The following is a 17434-nucleotide window of genomic DNA, read 5'->3' on the forward strand; positions in this document are numbered from 1 at the left end:
CGAAACGGGATGCTCGCCGTAAAGTGAAGCGGTAGCAGAAAATAGAAAACTCACCAGATAAACCATTGCTCTCCAGAATTCTCGGGGTGTCCTCCAAAAAATGAACAAGATTGCTGGCCTCCTGCGGCGAACCTTTGGAATAGTACGTGAACACGTCGGGACAGATCACTTGGGGAATAAATATTACTCTATTCCCGAACAGAAGACTTGGACAGGTATCAACACTTTTGTTCAAATTAGCTTTTTCTGTTTTCAAATAGAACACTTACACATGCAGTCACATGAAGTCAAGTTCGGAAACCGTTCGGTGAATTTTTTAATACGCCCTGACGACACTGAATCAGACAATGTAGGGCTTGCTCTGTTACCTAAAACAGAGCAGCAAGAATGTAGTTTCTGCTCCATTTTTATTATACAACTTTCAATTACTTCTTACGAAGTTAGAAACGACAATTGTAGATATCTTAAGTTCTCCATTCGCATTAATGTGACATTGTTTTCTTGTTTACTATAAATTACGACATTACCCTTGCCCTGAATCGTTCTGTCCTGACCCTTTTACAGTTGTAGTACTCGATTATGGCCGCTAGATGGTGGAACAGTCTAAATAGCAACCAAGCGGCAGCTCTGCTTCTGATTATTATTTATAACGAGGCCCTGCTGAAACGTGGTGTCACTCACTCCAATCAGAACTGTTTTAATTGAAATATAACAGAGCTTCCAAACTCTATTGCGAGAAGTAGGGTGAATCTTTCTAAACTGAAATTGAGTTGAGGCTCTAATTGTCTCATAGGGTGGAGACACTGATCATGACAACCACAACACAGTGGTTGAATGTTTGTTGGCATTAATAGAGTTCTTTGTTTGACATATGTTGCAGCTTAGACTGTTATATTATTTTCAAAAACGAGACGATGCCAATTAAATGTAATTGCAAATCCACTGTGGCTGCAAAACTATTCACTCCTCTTGAAAACAAATTTTATTGAAATATCATGTGACTAACCAGCACAAAGTTGTGCTAAATTCGTGAAATGGAAGGACAATGTTATGTGGTCATCAAAACAAACCATAAAGGAAGAATGTTAAAAGTAGTATACAATTGCAATCCACTTCATTTTGCTTTAGATAAAATCCAGCACCACCATTGGCCTTAAGGAAGTCACTCAATTAGCGTATCATTATAGATGCAGCTGCATAAATACAGCTGTTCTATCAAGGTTTTGCAAGGCACTGTACATACACTTGAAATCAAGTGAAAGAGCAGGGCTTTTGTATCTTTCCCCATTTCTAGCCAGTTCAGAAGAAAATATTTTTGCCATAATTAATGACAGAGTGGAGTTTGCTCTGTTGTCAGTTTATGACATTATTGCATTCCCAGCAGAAGAATTGAAGCGTCCTCTGTTTTGCTGTGGAAGGATCCACCTCTTCCAGGTTAAGCTTCTGCTGTGTTTTTTTTTTTCTGCCTTGAACGTGACTTAATTTTAATTTATTTATTTTTTCGGTTCACCTTTTCTCAGCAGTTTTTGCGGGGGAATCTTTCACCCGCATCGTATTTATAATTCATTACAAGGCAGCTCCTCCACCCCTGCCTGTCAACCTATTCAAATGAGACATCACAAAAGCTGCTCTCTAGCATGCTTACAAGGTAATGTATGCACTGTCCCATTGCTAAGACTCACAACTGCTGATGGGCTAGCTGGTCTATGTAAAATTTTTAAAAAAAAACTGTTGAGATAAACACAAGCCTAAGCAGCAGGCGGGCACAAATAAATGCTTGTATTTGCATTTATAATAAACATAGAAAGCAAGTGTTGCATCCTTTTGTCTCCATTCAACCTTGTGGAACTAAATCATATGCATTATTCAGTCCATATGTCTTGCAGAAGCTAGCTTTTGATCTCAAACTGATAGGCCAAGCATGGGCTCAGGGCCTGGAGGCACAGACCGCAGGGCTTTTCACTCAAGCGCATAAGTTTTGCTCGAAATAGGTGAGGAGTTTCTCTCTCTTTTGTCTCCCTGCCCTGTCTACCCATTTGTCCATCTCTCTACATTTATCCATGCTTAGCTGCTTCCATTTTCTACCTCTCTCCATCCGTTAACTTTTGAAAACTGGGGCGTAAGCAGTTCTATGAGCCAGAGGTAGACTGGGTGTTAGGGCTATAATGGCTGTCATGATAGAAAAATGTTTTTCTTTCTGTTTTATGTCCATTTGTCTGATTTGATTTCAACAACTTCTATTTGGGTCGTGCTTTTTTTTTTTTTTTTGCCCTTCCCCTTGTACTTCTGCCTCTACATTTTTTTCCCTCCTTTGAAGTAAGTCCAATGAAGATTTTATTCAAAACACTAGCATAGCGAGATAGACCCAGCAGAGAGCCTTCTAAATCCCTATCCTCAGATGTTGCTCCTCATCAAAATGAAAGGCATGGGTATAACAGGGACTTATAGAGGGAGAGTGAACGAAAGTGAATCTCAACTTCTGGTCCAACAGCTTTAAAGAGCTCACAGAAAGAGATGCTCTGCAGGCTGCGGGGTGCTGTGAGTCTCGCCTAGAAGAGAGCTGCTGACAATGTGGCCACTGGTCTTAGAAGGTTTTTGCCTCGTCGCTGTTTTCACTGTGCTGAGCTGAGAATCTATATTCTCCCCTGTCTTTTTTACGTGCGCGTCCCCCAGGCCCGGCTCTGCCTCACTCTGCAAGGGGGCACCGTGTGAAAGCCTGAGCGCTCTCTGGACTGGATGGGCTCATTCGTCTTCAGCAGCCAGACCCGGAGCCCCGACGCCCGCCTTCCCTTTTTTTTTTTTAGGGAAGTGAGAAGCACGCTGACATTATCGGCTGCTGCAGGCACATTTGAAAATAATTGCCTGTATGATTGCTATTTTTTCTTACCTCTTTGAGGAGGTGTAGCCTTTGTCTTGGAATCAATGGCTGCTCAATACCGGACAGGGGAAAGGCAGTTTCCTTTCATGTCTCAGTGAAAGGGATGTATTTTTAGCGCTGTTCGTTTTAGCTGTGTGTGTATTTGAGTGTGCCATGCAGTTTTAATCTATTGGCCCTCTTTTGCTGTGTGGAGAATGGAAGAGATTCAGAGGTTCTTCAGAGGTGTGCCACGCAGGCTGGAGAGAAAAGAAGCATTGACTTGTCGTCCTATCGCCATCTCCACTCTCTCTCTCTTTGTCTATTATTTATTAGTATCCCCAGCTTGGTTCTATGAAGTGAAAAAGTACTCAGTTCTGCTATTTTCAGGACGGGGCCACTCGTCTTGGGGGCAGAGGAAGGAGGTGTGTTCTTTTGCATTAGTGCATCTGTTAATGCACCATGACAGCTGCACACCTCAAATTTGTATTTTTAAAGAAAGTAGAGAGGAGGAAGGGGAGAAATATTAGTTGTGTGTTTTCTCTCCACTTCATGCCCTAACACACTTAACACAACAACAGATGGCTGCGTGTCATCAGAGCGTTGATTCAAGCCTCATATTTCCACCCAAAGACTCACAGCGGAAAGAGAAGAGGGTCCAAATGGCTGTTCATTCTGCCACAAGTCATCCCCTGGGTGTGATGAAGGAAGGTCTATCCCACCATAGGACACCGATTCAGTGTTTACAGGAGCGTCAGTGTCCAGAACCGCCACTGTAAATCATGCTAATTGATCAGCGGCGATGCAATGCGCGGGGGTATTAATGAAGGTTCTTTAATCATTATAGGGTCTAGCTCATCTAGCTCTGTGCGCCCTGCCAAGAGCGCATTTGCATGCGTGTCTTGTGGCTCATCATGGAGTGACTCCGCTTGTTCATTAAAAAGGCATTTGAAGAAATAGATGCTGAAAATGAGAGAGTGGCCGCATTTATTTTCAATGGCGGAGCAACCCAAGTGGGCTGTGATCCAGCAATGGGGGTTCAAGTGTTTTGGAGGTCCATTAACTGCTGCCTATCTGCAAAGCAGCTGGAGATGTACAGTGCCTTACAGGAGTTTCCATTCTCGTTGGAACTCTTCTACATTTTCTCACCCAACGAATCCGACAAATATCGATGGAACTTATTAAGATTCCATGTAATAGAATCAGCATAAAGTTGTGAAAAAGGGTGAGGTTAATGTAAAACTGCATGGCTTTCAAAAATTATTTTCCCCACAAAAAAAGTAAAAAAACATAAATAAATTAAGCCCTATTTACTCTTAGAAATTCTAAATAAAATCCAGTGCAACAACCTGCCTTCAGGCTTCCTCTGATTGATTACCTAAGGGCAATTTAGAGAGACCAGTGGACTGTGGGGGGAGGCCCGAGTACCTGGACATGAAAACTCTTTACAGAAAGACCGGGATTCGAATCCCGGCAATACAGCCCCGCTACCAACTGTGCCACTGTCCAGTTTTCCTACACCAACACTTAACCTTGAAGCAAAATGCTATTTATATATAAAAAAAAAACTCTACACCTTGACATCGCCATCTTGACTGTGAAACATGGCAGGTGTAGCAACATGGTGTGCGGGTGAATTTATTCAGCGGAATCAGGGAAATTAATCATGGTTGTTGAGAAAACAGATAAAGGTGAATACATAGCAGTTACAAAGAAAACCTTTAAAAGCAACAGCAAGTTTAATACTGATGAACGTAAAGCCAATTGAAAATTGATATTTACATATGCTCTCCAATTAGGCTGACTGAGCTTGAACTTAGCCTACTCTGATCTATGATATATACTGACATATAAAGTACTTTTGTCAGTATATCATAAAATACTGATAAGATACTCAGAAATGTGATTTATTAAGTTTTTTTCTTTGTTCCTTTTTTCTAGCCTAAGTTTACTGTATGGTTTACAAAGAAAAAGAACCAGAGCGTTAATGTAAAAATAATCATATTCAGCTAGCCTAGATGTGTTTTGACACCCGAGGACTCTTAGTCGGTCAGAAACTCAACCTGGAAGACTGACAGACAGGTAAGGTACAGCAGCAGACGGCTCCTGGAGCCTGCCACTGCTTATTCAAGTCAGAATATTTTAATAAAGCAGACAGGCAGAGAGAAATCAGGCAAAGTGGCAAAGGAAAGGAGAAAAGATAAGACCAGGGGAAACTATTGGAGGGTGGTAGAGAGAAGGTGGCGTACATGGAATGAGTGACAAAGAACAAAGAAGGTGCTGACATATTGGGGTGAAATTATAGAGTGGAGTGGAGGAAAGAATGGATGGAGTAAAAGTGAAAGGAGGGTTTCTGACAGGGTAAAATGAGTAGGTGGATATATGAAGGGGGAAAGAGAGAGGGTAGCGATAGGTTAATGGTGAGAGAGTGGTGGTTTTTGAAGATGTAATGGAGGGAAAGGGATGGAGGGAGCATGGAGGATTGGAGGTGAACAGAAAGGGGTGGACATCTAGGTTTGTGAACAACATGCACACGGGCCTCAGAGGAGGTGTGGAGGAAGGAAAGGAAAGGGGGTTCCAGACCGCTCCAAAGCCTCACAAAGGATTCTGACTTCCTGCCTTACTGTAGTTCCTTTTACAAGCCATTTAGGGGTTGGTGAGTAACTTTGTAAGGATGGGTGGTCTCAGACAGAGCGGGCCAAAGGATCACTGCCACCTTTATGTCTGCCCATCTTTGGGTATACGGTAACACATTAATTTGGGGTTTGTATTTTAAATCAATAATTCTACATTCTATCATAAATTGTTCAAACCTTTTTGGGAACAGGAAAGGGACTAATAAATTAAACTGGTCATTACTTTACGCACAAGCTCCTCCTCTGTAGAACTGACAGAAAACAATGACTGGCATTTTTCTTCTAAACCTCATCCCACATCGCTAGGTTTTAATATAATGGGTAACCATGGCTACAGGCTTCACACATGCCCTCCATGATTATTATTTTTCCCTCCTGAAAAAGAGATTGGGAGGGAGAAAAGTGCATCGTCGGTGCATCGTCACCCCTATGTATCAGTGATACTCATTGGCTCTCTCCATCTTCATAAGGCAGTCTGTTATGATGCAGGCATTCACCCATTCCCCACACAAGACTCAGAAGGAGATAAGCAAACTTGGCTGAATACCACCTGACAGGCCCGCCCTATCAAGGAGGCTTATTTGTATTTTTGCTTTTCTTTTTGTCCGAACACTGTGAGTCCAAAACCTTCCCCGTCTGGCTGAGAATGCTGCTCTCTATTGAGAGATTGTGACATTGCAGTTGGCTGCTTTTAACACTAAAAGTTCTAATATAGACTTTTCTCCCCTTTTTTAAAAATGTTTAAAATCAGTGCTCATCTCTAGATCACCTTGTCCATTAGTAATCACAACCAGCAAGCAATTTAATATATTCACGCTCGGCATACCACTAGGGTATATTGAGTCTATTGGAGCCAACTCTCATTAAGAGTGAGAAAAATGTGGGTTTATCACAACCGATGCTGCCTCACTCTTCACTTTGAAATTGCTGCTTACAGTTTCAGGAAATCCAAATGGTCAAAATAACTATCGGTTGATAATTCAGAGGAGTCTAGATCCAGAAATTATACTTAGTAAAGGGCAAGCTGGGGTTGAAATTCATCCCAGGAGTTTGGTTTGGACAGGCCTTTATTCCAGGAGTGGAAATTAGCACCCGCCACTGGCCAAATGCGGGTAAAGAATGAAGTGGCGTGTAAATTGGGGCAACTCACCACTGTGTGGGTTGACAATTTGAACAACAACTAAAAAAGCTGCATTCAGTTTAAACTTCTGTCCAGGGTAGGAGAGGCTGAGTGGTGCAGATGCTGTATATAGTAAGAACCTAACCTGTTACAATTTAACAAAAAATATTTCAAATACAGTTTTTATCGACCGCGACAGCGCATTGGTTGATTTCATTGACAGACATTGGACTTATCCAATTCTCCTCAGTTCTCCTTGGCCTGCACCTCTTCACCAAGGTTATAAACAGCGCCATTTCAGCTAACCAGGGTCCGAGAAAAGTGAGCGGACACGAGACGGGGTGAGTCAGTACAGAGCCTCCTTGGGAACATGGGGAAAAAATTTTTTCTTTTGCATTCCCTCACAAAACTTTTTGGGTTACCTCGCAAAACCTTTTGGGTTACCCCGTAAAACCTTTTGGGTTACCCCGTAAAACCTTTTGGGTTACCCCGTAAAACCTTTTGGGTTACCCCGTAAAACCTTTTGGGTTACCCCGTAAAATCTTTTGGGTTACCTCGCAAAACTTTTTGGGTTACCTCGCAAAACCTTTTGGGTTCGCAAAACTTTTGCCTTCCCTCACAATACTGTACTGATAAGATATTTCACATATAACTTCGGATATTTCACAACGAGGTATTAACATTCATGGAAAAACCTCAGATAACCTTATATTAAAGCAGAAAGTACGGCGGCCAGCGAAAGAAAGGCTTACAGTATTCAATTATGCCGCATAACTGATCAGTACAGTTTTGCGAGGGAACTCAATACTTTTGCAATGTACCGCAAAAGAAAAAAAATGTCCCTGTGTCCCCTAGGGGGCTCTGTAGATTACACAACTGAAAAAAAGTGGAAACATAATTTTAAGACAAATGTATGAAAGCACAATATTATATCAGTCAAAACTACTCTGTGTTTAATGACAAATTACAAAATAAACAAACATTTATTAAGGAAGCAGCTTATAAAAGTCATAGCAAATCTTAGGGAACAAAAAAATCCCCAAAGTTATACAAAGCTACTACATTTATTAAGGGAAATTTAAGGTTTTTAGACAGTTTCAGATGTCATAAAGTTTGGACAAGAATCTTTTGACTTTAAAATGTTAACACATAACATCCCAAGTTTGTGACAGAATGACAGTCATGTATGCACTGCTTGCCAATCATGCTGCTTGTTTCTAGTTTTGTCACTGATCTTGCCCCCTTCATCACGGAAAGTTTCTGTTAATTTGATGCAACTCGCCGAGTAGTAACTTTTTGTTCTTTTATCCCAAAGTGTTTTAGCCCCACCAATGTTTTCTCCTTAATTTATTTTTTATTTTTTTATTTTGGATAAATTGGAAAGGACCGCTCATATCTCCATTTAGTATTGAAACTATCACACCTGTCTATGAAACACCAAAGGGGCCGCACTGATGGGCTTTATGGTTAAGAAGAAGCAACAGGAACAAACCACGCTTTTGTGAAGCATCGTGAACCCCTGTAGTTACAACAAAAAACATGTAGACAAAAAGTTAGTTTCAGTTTCCTTAAAAAACAACCACTTTATTGTAGCTTTTTTTTTTTTTTTTTGTCATATTTTTCTCCCTGTGAGCTATACCAGAATTTGCACGGAATTCCAGCTGTGTAAATTCCTACACATAAATTTCTTGCAGGAATTGCCCCTGCAAGAAATTTTCTGTCTTCCACTTTTTAGTGAAAGACACTGAAAAGTCTTGCACTGATTAATTGTTGCAGGAAATTTTCTGTCCTGCAAGAAAAATTTTTATCAAGCTGTTTGTGCTCCTCTGTAGAAGTGGTCATTTGCATCTAAAAAGAAATTTATGTATCTGGTAAAGGTTATGTCTGAGAGCCATGGCAGTTGGACGATGACAAGGGTAAAGGCTAGGTGAGCATGGCCTGATTGGTGTGGGATGATGCATTCTGGTACAACACAAATGAACACGGTGTTTTTAAGCTGTAGATGTCAGTGCGGCGATAAAGGGAGGGTGTGACAGGGTCCACCTGTTGTGGTCTGGTGCAGAGTGTGTTTTAAGGAATGTCTTCCGCCGTTGTTGAGCGATGCGCTTTTCCCCTGACATCTTTCTCTGCAAAAAACAAGACGCAGCAAAAGAGATGGCATGAAGATGCCGGGGATGACATTGTGGTGGTGAACAACCTTTCGGGCCGCCCCCAGCGGTACTCACCTGGGAGCTGATGTGTGAGATTGTTGGGGGGGAGAAAAGGGGAGAGAGGGGCTTGCGTGTTGTAGCAGGTGATGGAGTTTAGTGGGGTGTGTTCAGGGTTCAAAGAGCAGCCCTCGGAGCGCATCCTGTCTTATTTTAACGAATGGGAAGGATTGAGGTACGGCTGCCACGGCAACCCCCTCACCCATCCTACTCCTCCGCTTCCATCCTTCCTTCTTTCCTGCCTCCCTGCCATCCTTTTCCTCTCCCCTCCCCCAGGATTCACAGGCAGCCTCACAGATGAGTTGTGCTCAGACAGGTGAGATGGCTCATGAATATTTATGCTGTGGGATTTCATTCCTCCCTGCCGCTGGACCCTCCCCCTCCTCTCCAAGGCGGTGCTGCGTTTGTCCTTCACGGTAAAGAGGCAGAGTCCTCGCTCCTGTCCCTCAGGTTAATCTGCCTTGCTCTCGAGCCAGTTGTGTGTTGGTGTGTGCGTGTACCTGTGTGTATTTGACTAGTAAATAGGCTTCCCCCTAGTGAGTGATGAGAAGGCAGACGTGTCACAGGGGGGCCCGCTGAGATTGTGAGCTCCTAACACCCTTCATACCTCTCTGGGTCTCTTACTCAAGGTGGAGAAAGAACTGTGGAGCAGACAGGCTACATACTGATGGCTGGATGTGGCAGGAAGAAGTTATTCTACCATCAAAACATGCAATATTAATATTCAGGTATTAAGATTTATTCATTTATTAGATTTTGGATTCTTGATGAATCAGATTTGATCCAGAAAAATGAAGAGGCAAAACTCAGTGAGCATCATTCAAAGAACCTGGGCACAACTTCCTGTGTAATTGCATTTAAAATGAAATCTGTAATATGTTGAAAAGATGTGCAAAACCCTTTTACTTATTCACTTTACAAGCTATAGCGGTGTATTTCACTGGGATTTAATGTGACAAACCAATGTAAAGGAGTTCTTAGTTTTGAAAAAGAAGGTTTCAACAATTTTAAGCTCAAATAAATCTGAAACAAGTGTACATTTGTATTCAGTCCCCTGGGTCATTACTTTTGTAGAACCACCTTTGGCTGCAGTTACAACTGCAAGTCTTTTCAGGTGTGTTGCATATCTGGAAACAAAGTTTTTTGCAAATTCTTTTGCAGAACGTGTCAAGGTTAGTCAGGTTGAATGGTGAGCTTCTTGGAGCATACGTTTTACGACTTCGCAAAGATTCTCAGGATGTTTTGGCCAGTCCATCCAGTCCGTACAGTAAACTTCCAGCAAACTGTCTTGCTGGAAGGTAATCCAGCAAGACAGTTTAGCCCTCCAATCCAGTTTAGCTCCACTTATATTCGCTTAAACTATGCCTACCTTTTACACAGCATCCTCCACCATGTCCCATTGTGACAAATTTTTCAGGTTGATGTATAGTGTTTTTTCGTTTGTTTGTTTGTTTGTTTTCTTGCATGAAAGGACAAAAAGAGCAGTTTTGGTCTCATCTGATTAGAGAACCGTCTCCCATATGTTTGCTGTGTCCCTTTCACAACTTGTGGCTACTTTTAATGAAAGCCTTTTCCAGTTTATTATCAACTATAGACACTGCTGGTTGAGCTCAGGATATGAAAGCACCCAATATTGTTTTATAAACCCAATTATGTATTAAGCCATTCCCAACTCACAGGTTTGTGGTTGGGAGAATGCAAATCCAAATAAATACTGTTTGTACAATACTGTTTGTACAATACTGTTTGTCCATCACAAACATGCTGGGAGGATCCAGAATGCATGTACAAACAGTATTTGTCACTAAAATCCAGGGATAAAACCTGTTCTGGAAGTGGGGTTTAGTCATGCTGCAAAATCATCGTTACAGGAGTGGAAGCATGTCGGCGTCAAACAGGAAGGGGGGAGTGGGAGGGCAGGGAGAAACACAGAGGAGACAGAGAAAGGTAAGCTCCTCTCTTTATGCTTATTATTTAGGCATTAGCTCGCTAAGCACATTGCATGTGGGGACTTTAATGCAATTTTCCATTTCATTCTGCTGCCACCCACTCCTGATGCAAATATGGATATGATCTGTTTATAATTAGCATACCTGTTAAACGCCTTAGTTAGTATTGCCTAGAGAATCGCAGCCTTTTGTTTGCAGGCAGTTGTCTTTACCATGCCATCTTGGGAGAATTTCAAGGAAGCATTTTCCAGAGAGACATCAAAGATTGGTTTTTGGTAGCTAATTGAAGGATCACATTGTTCATTTTTCTCCTTTTTAGCTGTGGTTTAGCAGAACAGGTGCAATCTGGTGTTTGGATATCGGCGAAATCCATCTGCGTGCTGAGCCGGAGCCTGCAAGGGGCCTTTTGTGACAACCTAGTGGGAACCAAGGCAGAACTAAAGCATTACTAGCCTAATTAGCTGACCTGATTACTGTACGGACTGGATGGAGTGTGGAAAAGAATCATCCTCACAAGACATAATTACAGAACAGCACACAGGCACTGATTTTCGATGGGGAACCAAGGGCCGTGAACAGAACTCGCTTTGTCACTTTGGAGGGCCATCGTTTATCCATCCCAGTGCCAGAGCTATCTGTTATGGCTGAAGTAAACATTAAGGCCATCAGTCTGCAGTGCGCATGGCGCTGCTTGCATCCATTTGTCCGTGTCCAGTGAGCTGCGGAGAGACTGTGATGGAATCCTGACAGATTGTCTGTGTTTTGGAGCGTGTTGTTTTCTTTGCCCATACATTTTTCTTCTTCAAGCCATGTTTGCCATGCATCATCACGCTCTCTCTCTCTCTCTCTCTCTCTCTCTGTCTCTCTCTCTCACTCTTCCTGCCTCCCTGCTTCTTCTTTCTCCCTCGTCGCCCCATCCTTTCTCAGATAGACATCTGACTACCTGTGAGGAGAGAAACTATGGAAACACAGAACTTGTTATTTTTGAACATGACTCATGTGAAGACGACACGGCAAAAAGTGGGCTCTCTCTGTTGTTCCCACTCCCCTCCTTCGGTCGCCGTCTCCATGTCACTGTGTGCCAGCCAAACTTGTCTAATCAGCAGATTTTGACCAAAATAATTGGCAGTGGCCTTGCTGCCAGCGAGCGTCGTGCTGTATACAGATAGGGAGAAGGAACGCTTAATATTCCAAGCAGCTCATGCCTCTCCTGTTCCCTCTGATATCTGACCTCTTTTGTCTCCTGCTGGGCTTGATGTTGATTTTGGAGGGCATTGTTAGCCAGGGCGCTGTGATTGGAAGAGGTAGCCGGTGGAGGGGGGGCCGTGGTTGGTTGGGTTAAAGGAAAAGCCCATTTGCATAAAGGCTTAGCCCAGATTTGGAGCCACTCAGCGAGATCTGAGGAGAAGGGCCCGAGGGCCACGAGGTAATCATCCATGGCCTGTCACAGCGCTGTCATCCCCGCGTGGATTTGTCTGTGTGTCTGGAGAACATTGTGTCTGGACTACTTTGTGTTTATTTCCCTTTGCATTTGGTGTGCAACATTGGCGAGCACCTCCATCAAATCACACTTGCTGTCTTTTTATTTTTTATATATATATTTTTTTCCCTTTCCAGGGAGGCAGATCCGTGCCAGGCGGATGGTGGAGGCAGCCAATTCTGCAGAGTATGAATATATGGAGGGCAGCATTCCGATAGAGTGGGAAGGTACGTTTGGGCTGCAGAATCTGTGCCGCATATTGTACTTATCACTAATTTTAAACAAAAAAAAAGAGCTCAAATAAAAGAGAATGACAGATCCATGGCTTCATCTTCTGGGACCTTGGCTAATCCAATGATTTAGTTTTTTTTTTTCTTTCTTTTTTTCTCTCCCTTCATCTTGCAAGATGGAATGGGGGCTGGGAATGAGTTTATCAAAGATGCCTTCTGCCGGCGTTATACAACCGCACCATAAAAAAGTGTTTCTTACAACTGGATACAAACTGTTCCCTGTGTCTCAGACTGGCTTTATCCACCTTAAACCCCCTCATCCTGCCTCGCCCCATCCCTCATGCATTTTCATCAGGATGCAAATAAGAAACGGATAAAAGAGGCCCAGAATCCCCATGCTAGCTGGAGCAAGAGTTGCAAAATCTCTCTCTCTCTTTTTCTGGCTTCCTTTAACCTGCTCTGCTGTGCGGCCAGCTCAGCCCGAATAGAGCTTCCTCAACAGAGGGAGGGAAAAGAGATGTGATGGAGAGAGTTCTGCCGAGGAGTCGAGGGAGGGATGGAGGTGTGTATGAGGAGTGACAGAGCATGTGCTTTAAGAACTGAAGATCAAGGACGATGGACGTGTCTCGCTGACCCGGTTCTGCCAACACAAAATCCGAACGGATGTCTTGTGTTTATCATGCATTATAAACTTCTTTAAAAAGTTGAATAATTTTCCACGTTACACCATTTCACATCTACAAATGTTCATGTTTTAGGTTGGGAAATTTTTGTGGATGACAAACATGATTTATTTATTTTTTTAGAGATCTGGACAGAGTGGTATGTATTTGTGTTCACTTCTCTTTTACTCTTATGCAGCTGAATAAAAAAAAAAACAGTTCAACCAACTGCATTCAAAAATCACCTTCATAACACATAAAGTCCATTTGTGAATAATTTCAATGGAAATCCATTTGTTCTGTGAAGGCTTCATAGAATGTTAGTGAACAGCAATGTGGAGAAACAGGAGCAGCCTGGTCAGGGAGGAAGCTAAGGTGATGTCTAAGGCAGGAATATGTTATAAATGTTCAACTTTGAACTTGTTTCAAAGGTTTGATCAGTTCATCATCCAAAAGAGTACAACGTCAAACCTAACAAGACATGGCCACCCTAAACTAGCCTGCTAGGACAGGAGAGCATTATGTAAATTACAACAAAAGATGATTCTCCAAAGTGTTCATTCAAAGAAGGCTGAATGTGATTGCACATCACACTTCCGATTTTTATTTGTAAAAGTTTAAGCTTATAAATTCCCCTCCATTTCACAATTATGAGCCGCTTTGTGTTGGAACGTCTCATCTAATCCCAATGAAACGCAGGCTTTTGTTGCGTTTCATTTTTGTCCTCTAAATGTGACAAAAAAAAAAAACATTCAGGCGATAAGAAGAATCCTGTTGCAAGGCACAGTAGTTCTGGGCGCTTCCGGTTTACAAAATCAGATAAAACAAGACCAAGTGAATCAAAAGCTGCGTATCAGTCCCCAGCAAGCATGGAGGCTTCCTCGGTGATGCTGGAGCTGCAAGCCTTTAAATATGACTGCAGGTTTTGTTTGTGCAGCGTATGTTCGTGTGGGTGTTCTCACTCTCATGTTTTTTTTTTTTCTTCATCTTCTTCCTCTCTTCTCTCCTTGCAGCTTGGATGCGAGGTAGACGGAAGGAGCCTCCCTCCATCGAGGTACACTCTCCCCACTCTCCCCCACCCCACAGTTTCCCCGCTGTGCTGATGGTTGGACTCTGGGGGACTAGTTCCAAGGGAACGAAAGAAGCAAAGCTGGAAAGAAAAAGCTTTGATTTGTTTTATCGTATTGAATCCAGGAACTTTAGGGGACAGGTGTTAAAATAAACAGCAGCTGAAGTGCCTTGATGGTGAGACTGAGAGCAGAAACAGCCTCCGAACAAGGAGGCTCACTGACACCGTGTCCCAGTTTACGTTCTCTTTTTCCAACAGAAGCCTCCATCTCGGCTTTTTGTGTTTTATTTCTGGCACTCTCCGAGACGGGAATGGTGAAAGCGTGCAGTTTTTGTGCCCCCTCCTCTCCCCCACACTCCTGCTCCTCTCTCTGGGTTTATTGCTCTTTAAAAGCGAGAATGCTGGAAATTATTTGGCTGGGAAAATGTGGGCCTATAGGAAATCCCTTGGAAGGCCGGTGCTCAGGCACTCTCTCTGTCCCCCCCCCGTCCTCTGTCCCTGCCAGTAGCCGGTGCCATCTCCTGCCTTTCTTTTTGCCAGAACATTCTCTTCCAATTTTCTGCCTTACTTCTGCCCAATAGCTGCCATCGACAGCTGGACGGCGGCGATGTGGCCAAGGCTCCACTCCCAGCACATTACCCTGCCCCTTGTCAGGCTCCCTCTTTTCCTGGTCCAAATCGACATAAATTGATTGGATTAAATCCTGTCATTAACAGGCTGGAAAAGCAGCTCAGTATGTTTGTCTCCCTCCCCAAAGCAGGACTTTTTGGCCATAGATCTCCCTGTTTTTTTTTTTTTGTTTTTTTCAGTCTTTCAGTATTGCCAGCACACAACAGCATCATGCCCAATCCTCCCTTCCTCTTTGGCTGCCGCAGCCAGGGCAAGGCTAACATCTCTGTGAACACTAGATGCAGGGCTCAAGTGGGTAACTATTCCACCAGTGGACTGTTCAGTTTCTAAGCGTTTCCAGAATTTAAATTGGTTTCCAATAATGCAGTATAAATGCCTCCTGTCCTTTCAGTTTACCAGTCTGTTCCAAGTGCTACATTTTTAAGCAACGGTTATTATGTTGCTGCAGGTTAATGGAAAGTTACACTTCTGGCTCAACAGAAACAGCTGTTCATGCAAGGACTGGATTACAACTTGATTTCTCTTCAGAGTTGGACGAGTGCGAATCAGACGCTCCAACGGCAAAGAGAGGTTCTTGGTGAAGGAGGGAAACTATCATTGCTTTCATTTGAATGTTCCGGCCAGTTATGTTGTGGTCACTATCCTGGTTTTCTGCAGCGTTTTTGTGCTCTCATTATCTTAGGAGTGGGAAACAGCACTTTAACCAACACAGGTATTTGTTTTATGATGAAAATGAATGAATAGTATCACTTTCATATACCACATGTTTGAGTTTTCTGTTTTGCTATTATACTAAGAATGATAATGGAAATTAAAGCCAAAAAAAAAACAAAAAACAGTAGCACTCGTTTAGTCAAGTCAAAAGAACATTTCAAGGCACATTACATTTATTTTATAATGTGTTATTTTTGCATCTTATTTTGAATAATTTTTTTCCAAGTCATACAACAAAAAGTTATAAGATTTTTTTTTAATGTTTAGATTATTAAACTTCAGGTGTGTTCCTAGAATATCTTCTTGGATAGCCTTGTGTCCTATTTAAAGCAGTAGCGTTGTAAGTAATTGGAATTGCTTCTGCCCACGAACTGCAGCAACTGGAAACAGACTAAAAGAGATAAATCAAAGTTACTTCATAATTTCCTTATTTAATCAGTCTGAATGCATTTATTATGCACATACGAAGCATGACATTATGACTTTGTGGTATATTGGTCCCAGGTTTGCTGCCAAAGCAGCCCAGACCTCCCAAGGTTTGGACTTAACTGTCCATAGAAACAAATCGCTGCAGACTGCGAACTCTCCACTCTCCTTCCTTCCATTCCCTGTTTTACCTTCTAACACAGAAACTTTGAGCACAACATTACTGACCTATAAATTGTATCCACTAACAGGTGTCGAGATGAATTGGTCTAATTTATTTCACACGTCAGTCTGTTCGTAATGTTTTGCCTGACCTGTCATTATCAGCTGAGACGTCATTACATTCCGAGACGGCGAAAGTGATTTTTCGCCGCTTTCTATTTGTTTAAGACTTTAGAAGTGTGTAAACCTTCCAGATAATCAGTGTAAAGAACGTAAACATATGTGGTTTGTTACGCAGGAGTTGATGATGCATGAGTCCCAGATGAACGAGGTCAAGCTGAAGGCGAAGGAGATGGAGGAGAAAGATCTGGCACTACAGGCTAAAGACTACGAGGAAGGCCTGGTGGCGACTCCCGGCAGGACGGTGGCCAAGGGCCACGCATCCGCCACCGTCTTTGGCAAGGAGGAGCTCAGTGAGGAGCCAACCAGCACTGCTAACAAGTTCCAGCCCGGTTCCTGGACGCCCACATCAAAAAAGTAGCTCGAGACCTCCACAGAGACTGAGACATGAGGCAGTGCAAAGTGAAATAAAGTCCAAACGTTAGCAGTGAGTACTTTGTTTAGGATTGAAACTCTTCTGTGGAAGAGTTTCTGTTGTCAAATTGAAGACTTGAACTAAATATAGAATGATCTGTTTTTAAGTTTAAATAAAGCCTGAAAAAAAGTAGTATGAATTTACTTTATTTGTAGAGCCACAACAGACACAATGAGATTTATCAAAGTGATCAAATCAGGGCAAGTGCAGTTGTATAATTATAATTATAATAAAATACTATTGTGTGTTCTACTACCAAAACAGCGAGGTGTGTATCTGTTGTCAGATACACAACATTTCTACTACCAGAACACAATAATATTTCATTATAATTTCATAACCAGTCCTTTCCTTCATTCTAGCAGATTTCTGTCAAATTTCAACAAAGAATCCAATTGGAAGAATAATCAGTTGGAGATGAATGTATTCTTTTATAAATGTTGCCTGAAGATACAAAAATAAAGTTTCCCAACTTAAAAATTGACAACAGATACACACCTCGCTGTTTTGGTTTCTAAAGACAAGTGCAAGAAATAATTACTTTAAAAAAAGACTTGGAATTTTAAAATAAATTGTTTTAAACATTGTCTGGCTTCCCCTTTTAGGGGATAGGCTTATGTGCTATAATAAAGAGGACAGGGGCAATTAATACAAATAAATGATATCAAGAAAATAAAGCAGCTGATGTGCAAAATGAATG

The 17434-nt window shown here is 42.2% G+C and overlaps 1 protein-coding gene across 2 annotated transcripts; it reads left to right on the forward strand.

Annotated features, from left to right (window-relative positions):
- The first annotated feature begins 3 nt into the window (after positions 1–3).
- Positions 4–17321, forward strand: ndufaf2 (NADH:ubiquinone oxidoreductase complex assembly factor 2). Of its 2 annotated transcripts, XM_055039348.1 has the most exons (4): positions 6–215; positions 12384–12473; positions 14152–14192; positions 16438–17321. In XM_055039348.1, exons 1-4 carry the CDS (start codon positions 101–103, stop codon positions 16678–16680), a joined length of 489 nt encoding a protein of 162 aa, XP_054895323.1. In that variant the 5' UTR covers positions 6–100; the 3' UTR covers positions 16681–17321. The 2 variants fall into 2 exon arrangements, with proteins under 2 accessions (XP_054895324.1, XP_054895323.1); XM_055039349.1 differs by lacking the exon at positions 12384–12473 and having other exon boundaries at positions 4–215.
- Positions 17322–17434: the final 113 nt, after the last annotated feature.

The sequence above is a fragment of the Poeciliopsis prolifica genome, unplaced genomic scaffold (assembly GCF_027474105.1).
Source record: "Poeciliopsis prolifica strain line A6 unplaced genomic scaffold, Auburn_PproV2 SCAFFOLD014, whole genome shotgun sequence".
NCBI lineage: Eukaryota > Metazoa > Chordata > Actinopteri > Cyprinodontiformes > Poeciliidae > Poeciliopsis > Poeciliopsis prolifica.